Genomic DNA, 12,069 nt, shown 5'->3' on the forward strand with positions numbered 1-12,069 from the left:
AGCCGCCCGTAAAAAAGAAATTACGTACAATCAAAAAAGTACTACGACTCGGAATGATCGGTAAAGACCTAGGCGACGAACAAAAGACTACGATTGGAAGTTTGGCACATGGAACTGTAAGTCGCTTGGCTTCCCTAGGATACGACCGAATTCTGCATGATGAGCTTCAAATTCGCGGTTTTGCTGTCGTGACGTAATTTTAGGATTGCAGGAACTTTCCACTTTTCATGGTATCCTTAGTAGTACGCGTAACTTATTATCTTCTTTCACTGTAAAAATTTTACCTGATTCTGAGTTCAATCGATTGATGAACACAAAAGCTTGAATGTTTTCTTTGTATTCTTTGTTAAGTTCCTAGTACTGTTAAGATTTGAAAATGTAAGTAAAAATATCGAGTTTTAATTAGATTTTTAGTATCAATAGTTTGTTTTTCTACAAATTTTAGCTAATAATAAATAGAATCTACATAAAAGATCATAGTTGTTTGTTTTACATTTTCCATTATATTAAATTCGAAAACTTCCACGAAAAGATAGATTTTTTGAGATATTGATGTAAATATAAGATATTATTCCTTTAATTTTACACGTTGTTAGGTTCATTGAGTTGGTAAGCAAAATTTCTTAGACGTGCATTTACGTCAAATCCACGTAAATGCCTACAACTTCTTCAATTTTTAAAACTTCTGTGAAAACATCGATTTTTCTGAGATTTTTGGTAAAAATTAAGTATATCAACATTTTACTTTTGAAATTTTAGCTGAAAGTATATTTAGTCGGTTAGTACACGAACATTCTTGAATGCGTGCATAGCTAAGTCCCAAGAAACTCTGAGATTCAAAAAATTCTGTAAAAAATACAAAATTTCTTTAGATTGTTAGTAAATATGATAGAATTTCTTGTTAAAAATTTTAATTGAAGCAATATTCAATCGATTGGAGATCAAAAATGCCTAAATGTTCGATATGAATTTCATGCTAAGTGTCAAACAGGTTTAATTTTATTTTAATTTTAAAATTTCTGTGAAATATCTAATTTTTTAATTTTCTTCAGTAAATTTGAAACAATTTTTTTCCCGTACATTATAGCTGGCATCGAATTCAATCAATTGGTGTACAAAAATGCTTAGCTATGTTTAGCATTCTTCGAATACTTCTAATATTCTAAAATTTCTGTGAAAATATCGCATTTTTTGAGACATTTTCAGTAAAGTTGAAATTGATTTCTGGTATATAAAATTGCATATGTCGTCGTTTTGAATTAAAAGATATGTCGAAAATACGAAGTTTTCGCTAATGTATGCTTGGACTTTTGGTTACGTTTTCAATCATAGCTTTCACAAACAAAGTGTAATTGAAAAATCTTCTATTCCATTTATGTTGTGATAGACGTATCTGTCTAATGATAAATAAATTTTAAAAATCGGACTTCTAACAGCTGAGATATGGGCAGCCATAGTAAGCGTTCCTACCTTCCTTCAACAGACTTTAGTTGGAACTTTTTATAATAACTTTGAATAGAATATTCGTTTTTCCATATTTTCAAATGGATTTTATTTCGAATGAATTTATCTTTCTAATGGTAAAAAATGTTTTGAAATCTGTTCAAAAATGGCAGTCAAAATTAGCGTTCCCACTTTTTTTTACCACTTTGGTGTTCGGAGTGTTAAACAAGTGAATCCCGATATTCTTCAACCGTCACTGCCTTATTTATTTGAAAACATTATACATTGTTCAATAATAATTTAAACCATGGGTCCTCCAACAGAGACGACAGTTTCGTATACATACACTCCACGCACAAAACAATAATCCGACATGCACTCTGTTCAGTTCGATAATGTCTTAGTGAATAGTTTCTGGGCACCTCAACAGTATGTTCATTTGTGGGGTTTGTTTTGTGCGCAAATTTATATTTATATGGAACACAATAAAAACTTCTGGCTAAATAATCAACACAAAAGTTAGCACTGATTTTGAGAATAATTGTTTAGTCCAACGTCAATTGGTGAAAAAACCCCTAGGCTTGTTATTTCTTGTTCTTTTTCAAGTATTTTCTAACAAAACTAGCAAATGCTCAATGTCTCTTACGATTTTTCATTTCACCACTAACGAAATGATTGATGATCCCATGTTTCACTGGAATTGGAACGTTAATGATAGCAACTGAAAGTCATACGATCATTACATTTACCTGAATTAGTTTTGGATAGTAAATGCAAACCATTCCGCACACATAAATACATTAATTATTTGGAAGAAACTATGTTTTTTTTTATATAATAATATAAGTTTAAAGGCACATTGTTTGAGTTCTGCGATGCCGAAGTCGTCATCGTCAAGGGCAACCCTCGGTGAGCCACGGTTGGTAATTTAGTTGACGAGAAAGAGAGAAACAACGAGAAGTAATGATGCATAAAATGGATTTAACAGGGGGGAGGGGAGCGAAGGAAGCTCCCGAACCGGAACCTCAGGCGGTCTACCTCGAAACTATGTTTTGATGTTCAGCTGTTTGAAATTCAGTAAAACTTATACTATATACGTAAAAATCTTTTGATGTGTAGGACAATTATTACAGTGTTTGCAGGAATGTTTTTGGTTATAGTATTCATATTAACTATAAGTAGCAGTTTTGGTTTAGTAAACAGTTTTGAAGAGATATCGATTTTAAAAAGATGCGACATCTATCTCGGATTTACCTTACATTATAAAACATATGGTTTGAAAAGGCGAATCACATAGATCAAGTATGCATACGAAGTCTCCACACACAAAAAAATCACTTCGCAGCAAACTATTTTTTCAAAGTTTTAGTATTCTGTTTTCGGCGAAAAAACACAGCCCGAGCAGAGTGTGAGATCAAATAGAAAACTCATTTTGATGTTGTGATATTCGCATTTATCGATTACTCAATTTGCTGTTGTTTTGGTCGTTTTAAGTGGCTAAACATCAAAATTGAAAGCAAAAAGATATTCCCATGATATTAAACAGAAAACTATTTTTGCTAACAGCGAAAGCAAACTGAAATATAAATAAGATATAGATTTTTTCTTGTTGATTACGAAACTAGTTCTCAATTTGAAGTTATTATCAAACAATGAAAACAAAACAGGAATGCATAATCAGTTATTGATTTGCTTTAAAAAGACATTACCGAAAACAAACAAGTCGCGAGCATAAGCTAAAAATAAATTGGGCAAAAGACCCGGGATAGTATACCTTTAGGAGATATTACTTGCAACAATAAAAAAGTGTCGAAAAAGCACCAAACCAACACCTCTCCACAGAGAGAGACTTGGGTTTCAAAACCTAGGTTATTTGGATTCCGAACTTACTGCGAATGGTATGGACTGTGACGTTAAGTTGTGAGTAGATGGAGAATTTTCGATGTCAAGGTCTACATCCTACAGCGCTCGAAAGTTTCTGATAGAAGACATATTACGCTATATCTCTGAAACATGATGATTTAGAACAGGGGTTCCCAAACTATTTATGGTCATGGACCCCTTTACTAAAATGAACTTAGGCCTCAGACCCCCATCAACAAATTCCTATGAAAATTGTATTTCTTGCCTTTTTATATTGATGTAAAATACTTAGCAATTTCTGCGGATGGTCAAATAAACACAACTTTTCAGTGTAAATATTTCAAATAACAACTTATATCAAACTATAGGGGGTCGATTTCTAACCCTCTTCGACCCCCATAGTCAGTTTTCGTTTACGTCGACCCCCTCAAAAAGGATATCGACCCCTAGAGGTCTATATCGACCACTTTGGGAACCCTTGATTTAGAACGTCGGTGATTGGAGGTAATAAAATTATTTCATTTGGTGGCGTTAAAATTCAATCAAATATTCAAACTTTTCACATATGGTCCTAGGGATATTTTTATAGGGGAGTGAGCGCGTAGCAAATGTCATTAAAAGGATGGTGGAGGGGAGGGGGGGTTGGTGCGGTCATGAAAAAATTCATATGACTTGACGAGAATCGATACGTTTTGAAGACCATATAAACATTTTGCATAAGTTAGATATGACGAGGGGTGGATGTAGCAAGTGCCTTTAAAACAGGGTGTATTGTTAGTATCAGCGTAACTCTGAAACTACTGAACGGATTGCTATCAAATTTGGCACAGATACTTCTTGCTCTTCAGAGATGGTCATAAGTGTATTTTTATGGGGAAGGGGGGCTAGCAAAGGTCTTTAACAGGAGATCATGAAAAAGATTAGCTAATTGGATGAGTATCGATACATTTTGAAGAACATTTTGAAGGATGAGTATCGATACTTCTTGAAGACTTTTCGAAATTGTTGGTTTGAAACTTGCAAAGGACAAATTGTTTATATGATCAAACATAACTCCAAAACAACTCAATAGATTATTAACTATCTTAGCACAAGTAATTCTTGTTGTTCATAGGTTCTTATAAGAGATATTTTAAAGAGGAGAGAGGTGGGAGGTGTTGGTTGCAGTAAGTGTTTGATAACAGGGGGAATTTGAGGCAAAATGTTTCAAGTTTATCGACATCGAAATTTTTTGACAGGCACCGATATTTTTTACAACTAAGAGATGATCGTTAGGATATTTATACGCGTGAATAGATAGCAAGTGTCTATTGAAGAAGCTCTCAGCTCAATTGTTTGTAAATGTCGGAATAATTACATAACAACTCAGTAAATTATCGCCAAACTTGACAGAAGTACTTTTTGCAATTCAGAGGTGGTAATAAAGCTATTTTTTTTCATGTCGAGATCAGATATTCATTGCATAGGTGAACAAAAGGTTGGAGTTTGTAGCAAGTGCCTCTAACAAGAGGTTTATTGTTAAATTTATCTTATTTGTCGACAAACGAGAGTCTCGAAAATCAATTTTCACAAAAGTCTCGAAAATCAATTTTCACAAAATCACAAAAATATTCACAAGGGGCAGGGGGAATAAATATTTTTAACCAAGGGAGGTAAAATTGATCTGAATTGACGAAGTGTGCATATTTTTCATGTAATTTGAGAAAACTGTCGAACCGAGCTGATGAAAATAAGTTTACGATAACATTTTAATTAACTGAACCGTTATTCTGTAGAATGAAAGTGTTATCTAACGTAGTTATGAACAGCCTTTCGTTATCAAATAATCATTATCACAATCTTGAGCAATTGTGTGGAAATAAGTTGTGTTTCACTACGCTCTGAGTATTTCAATGGTCAGAACAATTTCTAAAACTGTTTTTGCGGCCTTGCCTTCACGAAACATTTCTGAGAAACGCAGGGTAATTCAGCTAGTATGATATAAAGAAGAGCGTATTATTCAAAGGACTTGTTAGTTGATGCACGAAAAAACAATCACTTTGGCAATGCCGATCGTCAATTTCTGAACCACAGACAATAACGGTCAAAACAACAACCGAAAATAATAGTCAGAAGATTTAACATCTCTTTTAACTAAACGCGAAAACTGTTAGATTTAACGTATCCCACCAGAAGAAGATCGTTGACGTCAAATGTATTTTTGATATCAAGTTTCTGAAGAAGGTCTTTCTGTGACTGACGATTAGCGAGATGAGAATGCCCAAGCCACTATTCGTCCTCGAAAGAGAATGAGGGCTTTTGGCCGAATCTGGTGAAGGCTCGGTATGCCAGGAGATCGCTAAAGAAGATAAACTAGATTCAGATCTATCCAATGTCCTCTAGATGTGTGGTGCTACAACAATAATCTCGCAAGCAAAAATATTAGTGTAAAAGCTGTAAAAGTGTTGACAAAAATCTTTTCCTTGATCACGGTTATGATTCCGGACAACTGCCACAGGAAACATTTTTGTAAAACGCAACATAGAATTAAAGGAATAATTGTTCCTTTAAAATTTATTTTTGCCTTTTTGTAACGTCTTATTAGTCCTATTTTGATGCAGTTATTAAGTTGTTGCTTTTTAATATTCATTTTTGGAGTTTCCCAAAATTTTTGCTCGCAAGTTTTTTTTCAAAAGTAACAGCAGAAAGATAACATAATGTGATATCAATTGAAAAATTTATGAGCTGAGATCAAATTAAGATTTCAATGTGATGTTGCTATCATAATAATATTTCAATTTGCTCTCGTTTTGATGTTTGACTTTGCTCGGGTGGCAGCTTCCGTTGGAATGGTTGAGCCGATAACCGATCATATAAAACAAAATCGACCGAAGAAAGAGAATAACTGAAAACCATAAAAAGTTTTTATTGATGAGCCTAATTCAGTTATGACAAAGAAATGAACTAACTCTCAATAGGTAGTAGAAATGAAAATTTTGCACCTCTCTTTTGTTTATACCTTATGATAAAAAAAAACCGGAATTTTATTAAAAAACCTGTTTTAATCCACCTAGTGGTGTGATGATGCCTTTCTCATGTATAATATTGTGGTATTCTATTAAAATAATTTCTCTTCGATTTTTTAAAGAAACCAAGAGATTGTTTGTGCATTAACTAGTATAACATACAGAATAAAACAGTGCTTTGATTACGTAGGTCATTCTTAAGAAAACGAAGTGGGTTCACTATTATATGCACTTCTGGCACCGGAATCCGAGAACCGGCATAATCAAAGTCGGTTCGTACAGCCATCAACTAACATGACATACAAACTCTACTATTTACGATTTAAATGTTTGTTGCATCCGAAAATATGCAATAATTTTTGGTAGGACCATAAGACCTTTCAATTGACCCTAAGATTGGGAATAACGGTTTAGAGTCCAGTTTATAACATTTTTTACGGCATTTGTTCCGCCAGTTTAAGTGATGGTGTACAATACTGAACACACTTTACCCTATAACTTCGGAACCGAAAGTCGGATCCGGATAAAATTCAGGCATTCCGTATGGGACCAAGAGACCTTTCATTTGAATCTAAGTTTGTGGAAATCGGTCAAACCATCGCTGAGAAAAGTGAGTGAGATCCATTTTTGTATATATGACCACTATTTCCGGTACTTCCGGAACCGGATACCGCGAACCAGGATAGTCGGAATCGGTTTGTTTAGTTGCCTACTGATAATGGCTATCGATTTGTGTTGTTTTGAGACCAGTTTAGAAATTTTTTTACGTTTTTTGTTTCGCCGGTTTAAGTGACGGTGTACAATATTGAACACACTTTACCCTATAACTCCGGAACCGGAAATCGGATCCGGATGAAATTCAGGAATTCCATATGGGACCGGAAGACCTTTCATTTGAATCTAAGTTTGTGGAAATCGGTCAAACCATCGCTGAGAAAAGTGAGTGAGATCCATTTTGGTATATATGTCCACTATTTCCGGTACTTCCGGAACCGGATATCGGGAACCAAGATAGCCGGAATCGGTTTGTTTAGTTGCCTACTGATAATGGCTATCGATTTGTGTTGTTTTGAGACCAGTTTAGAAATTTTTTTACGTTTTTTGTTTCGCCGGTTTAAGTGACGGTGTACAATATTGAACACACTTTACCCTATAACTCCGGAACCGGAAGTCGGATCTGGATGGAATTAAGGAATTCCATATGGGATCGGAAGACCTTTCATTTGAATCTAAGTTTGTGGAAATCGGTCAAACCATCGCTGAGAAAAGTGAGTGAGATCCATTTTGGTATATATGTCCACTATTTCCGGTACTTCCGGAACCGGATACCGGGAACCAGGATAGCCGAAATCGGTTTGTTTAGTTGCCTACTGATAATAGCTATCGATTTGTGTTGTTTTGAGACCAGTTTAGAAATTTTTTTACGTTTTTTGTTCCGCCGATTTAAGTGAGGGTGTACAATATTGAACACACTTTACCCTATAACTCCGGAACCGGAAGTCGGATCCGGATGAAATTCAGGAATTTCGTATGGGACCACGAGACCTTTCATTTGAATCTAAGTTTGTCAAAATCGGTTCAGCCATCTCCGAGAAAACCTAGTGAGATTATTTGACACATACACACACACACACACACACACACAGACATTGCTCAGCTCGATAAGCTGAGTCGAATGGTATATGACACTTGGCCCTCCGGGCCAATTTTCACTAGTCGGTTTTTCAAGTGATTGCATAACCTTTCTTTATGAGAAAGGCAAAACGCAAAATTTCAAATTTTAATAAATTTCTTTATTATCGCCTTCAAAGTACTCTCCTCCTGCGGCAATACATGCATGCCAACGTTTGATCTAATTTTCCATACAAGTTTTATAGGCCGCCGAAGGTATGGCCTTTAGTTCACGCAGCGAATTCTCTTTTATGGTCTCACGGGGCCATACCTGGAGAGTACGGTGCTTGGTTGATGATATTGGTTGAGTGAAATCATTTCTTTGGCCACATCAACACGACGCTGTTTTTGAATGAAATTCAGCTTTTTTGGCACCAGCGACGCGTTTCAAACCCAAAACATCAGTTAAAATGTGTTCGGCTGATCCATAAGAGATGCCCAACAACATAGCAATCTCTCTAATCGGTACAGAACGATTTTGAAACACGATTTGCTTCGCCGATTCAATATTTTCTTCAGTAACAGATGTTGTTGGGCGGCCAGGGATCTCATCATGATCCAAGCTTATACGACCACCTTTAAAGCGTTAATGCCACTCGTATGCCTGTGTTTTTCCTAGACACGATTCACCAAAGGCCTTTTCTAACATTTTCAACGTTTCGGAACACTTAAATCCATTTGCAACACAAAATTTTATGCACACACGTTGTTCTAAATTTTCATCCATTATAATAATCGCCACACGAAAATTTTTCAACTTCTTTGTATAGACGCCAAACAAAAACTAATCGTACGATATGCGTCAAAATTTGACAGAATGTGTATAAAAGTGTTGCCAACGTTGAGAGAATAAAAGTTTACCGATTGGACAAGCACGGGAAATTTAAAATGAAAATTCCGGTTCTTTTTTGATCATAAGGTATAAAGATAAAGAGTACGTGTTTTCAATTTTATTCATCAAGATAACTTTAGAATTACATTTTATGCTACAGGTTAGTGTTTTCCTTTCTTACTTGATTTCTTTGTACTATTTTTAGTAACTTCGCGCTCTTCATCATTGCTAGCGTTGTTTTCGGCTACTGATTCGTCTGCGTCTTCTGGTATAGTAAAATCTAAATGCTCATCTGCTGCTAAAAACCGCACATCCTCGAAACCTTCTGTGCTGCCGAAATGATTCTTCATCGATTTTTGCTTCAAACGGTTAAGCACACTCGCACCCGAGTTACGCCGGATATGCAGTGTAATCAACAGTACGACGAACCCGAATGAAATTACACCGACACTGCTCAATAAGAAAACGCGTCCTAAATTTGGTTTGACATCTCCCGAATCCACCATCGAAGGAGCCATTTCATCGACATTAGAGTCGAGAGAAGCTATTATTTTCAAAGTAACCGTTTCCGTTGTAGTTGGCATGTTTGCCGTTGAAGCAGTAGTGGGCATACGTGTTCGGACCATCGGTATGACTACAGGTTCCTTCGTCGTATTCCGTGGCCTTAGATTGTATGTTTTGATAGTATTTTGGTTAGTCGGTTTCTTAGTCGTTGTAGTTCTAACTGTAGTAGATGTACTTGAACTCTCCTGCGAAGACTTTGGGGTTGAGCTGGTGGTGCTAGAGACAGTAGTTGATGTGAGTGTTGTTAGAGATGTAGTCGGTTTTGTAATGCGAATTGTTGATGTTGAAGGTAGAATTGTAGTAGTAGTAGTAAGCTTAGTTGTAGATGAAACTGTTGTAGAAGACGTAGTGACTAAAGTATCATTGAACACACATCGTTCAGCGTAATCAGGACAGCACGTTCTAGTTTCCACACAACCTTCGAAGCAATCACAATGTACGGTGTTCTGGGTACTGTTTCCTAGCAAACTAACGTTTGTTTTACCGCAACGATCTTCGCATGTGTCTATTTTCAGAATACCTCCATCATCTGGGACTTCTTCTGGTGCAACAGGTGATACTTGAACAACAACATCACCTTCAAGTTTTGAATGACAGTCAATACCATTCATTAGGCTAACGTCATCGATTGCAATGTCACTTTTAAATTTCATTCCTAAAGATGCTTCGATAATGATTTGAAAATTTTCGGATTGCTGACGCAGATCAAAATAACCTTCATTCCAAACATTCCGTTGATTCCCACTAATTGTATAGTAAGCATCATCATGGGTCATACTGTCTAAGGGTTGCGATATCGGTTTAACGTACACAGAGAGTGTGCCAACTGAATCGCCGAACATGTGATAGAAGAATTGGAAACAGGCATTCACGCTGTAGTTGGAGGAATAAATTGGTGAGAGCATTCGAGCTGTTTCGTTTGTGAACTGTTCCGCAGAATCCGCCATCATGAAGTGTCCTTGAAAATGGAAATATAGATACCAGTCTTTTCAAAATCTGCAGTTCACTTACCGGCTAGTGGCGTCATTGTAGTATGATCATATTTTGGTCCTGTTTTCAATGCTTTCGGTGACACAATTCCCTCACTTCGTTTCCAATCAAAGTCATGTGTAGCTTCATTCATCCAACCGCAATAATCTAGTACTTCAAAGTCACAACTAGTTTGAACGGCAATCCCTGTTTCTCGACAGCTTCCAAGCGGGCGATCCCAATGCGTTCCATTGCAGTAGGTTTTCGCTGATCCTGCGACCTGATAGCCGCTTCCACAGAATAGCATTCCCGCAGCCTGTCCATGTTCGTACGAGATCTGACCGTATTCTATAGAGGCCAACTCCTGACAGCCGGATCCTAAAAACGGAAGCTCAGTTCAGTGGAATACTATCGTACGCTCTCTATACTTACGGATGCATATCGGAATCGGCGTATCCCAACGGCCCTTCTCACACATTGAGTACATGTTACCGACCAATGTAAACCCACTAGAACAGGTAAATCGAATCATCTTATTGCGCTGTCGTGGCTTGGCTACCCCATTCGGAAAGTATGGAAACGGACACTCGGGACCAGACTTTAACACCAGCGGCTTCAGTGGTCTTCCCGGACGTAATTGGGTTACTGTATCCGCGAAACAATATTTCAGATGTTAGATGGATTCTAGAAATTATTGCTTCGAATAAAGAGAAAATACAAATAAAAACTCACAACGATATTGAGCTTGTCCTTTGACGAAGGAAAATTCCAACATCAACCAAAGCGTCACCGCTATGATTAATACTTTTGATAAGTAGTGAGGAAGCATTTAGCAATGAGGCACTGTAACGGCTCAACTGGTCTACCGCAAAATCAACTTAAGACTGAGCGAATGACATGTGAGCGCAGTTTGTGAGTAGAAAGATCGTTTATCGTACATTATTTTATGAATGAGAAGATAATGTAGAGAATTCTTATGCCGAAAAGAACATGTGAGGGAAAATAGAATGCAAAAGCAGGAAGAACTGATAAGAGTAGCTCATATCGGGATTTCACTCATAGGAGCAAGTGAGGAAAACCTTGATGACAAAATATGCAAATTGTTAACTGACAGATCAACTATCGATAGTACACCCTAAATGAGTCAATACGTCGCACATTTGTTTGAGATTTAAAGACTTTCTGTAACACTGACCGCTGATTTAAGGACTATTCATTTTTGTATCAAGTTTTCATGAACCTAGTTATGCAAACAATAATCTTTCTAACTAATCAATATGACTCAAGGTTACCTCTAAATCAGCTTTTCTTCGGAATATCTAGTTAATTCATATACATCGAAAAATTCCCTGGCCTCTCCACAGAATGGCAGCATGCCAAAATTTTTTGTTTTTATTCATTAAGACATATACAGTCATTTGAATTGTACAAGTAATAACAAAAACAATAATAAAGAACTGCTTGACGGATTTGCACGATTCTTTTAGCATTAAAAATGCATTGAGGAAAACTGAAACTGAACCCCAATGAAACTGTTGACGATTAGAAACGTCTTAATATTCGACACCGAAATTCGAATTAAATTACATAATTTTTTTTGGATTGTCACTAGTCAAACTAATATTTAAAAAATGAAATATGCGTGCGGCCCGGCAGTCCGGCAAGTAGCTCTAGGTCCGATACTGCCGGGCAAGGCACGTGCAGGTGGTAGCCCTATGAGTT

General features: G+C 36.5%; 1 protein-coding gene across 1 annotated transcript; it reads right to left on the minus strand.

The window, feature by feature from the left end:
• Window positions 1–8,917: 8,917 nt before the first annotated feature.
• LOC131436084 (uncharacterized) lies at window positions 8,918–11,470 on the minus strand. The gene is made up of 4 exons (XM_058604550.1): window positions 11,080–11,470; window positions 10,780–10,992; window positions 10,390–10,725; window positions 8,918–10,336 (listed from the first exon to the last, which is right to left on the minus strand). Exons 1-4 carry the CDS (start codon window positions 11,174–11,176, stop codon window positions 8,976–8,978), a joined length of 2,007 nt encoding a protein of 668 aa, XP_058460533.1. The 5' UTR covers window positions 11,177–11,470; the 3' UTR covers window positions 8,918–8,975.
• Between the last annotated feature and the right edge of the window lie 599 nt (window positions 11,471–12,069).

Source organism: Malaya genurostris, chromosome 3 (assembly GCF_030247185.1).
Source record: "Malaya genurostris strain Urasoe2022 chromosome 3, Malgen_1.1, whole genome shotgun sequence".
Lineage (NCBI taxonomy): Eukaryota > Metazoa > Arthropoda > Insecta > Diptera > Culicidae > Malaya > Malaya genurostris.

Bases quoted from the DNA above. Each gene is read 5' to 3' on its own strand.
- LOC131436084 (XM_058604550.1), bottom strand. From the start codon at position 11,176: ATGCTTCCTCACTACTTATCAAAAGTATTAATCATAGCGGTGACGCTT. The intron at 10,726-10,779 runs GTAAGTATAGAG...TTCCGTTTTTAG, and splicing joins GCCGATTCCGATATGCATCC to GATCCGGCTGTCAGGAGTTG. The intron at 10,337-10,389 runs GTAAGTGAACTG...TCCATTTTCAAG, and splicing joins TACAATGACGCCACTAGCCG to GACACTTCATGATGGCGGAT.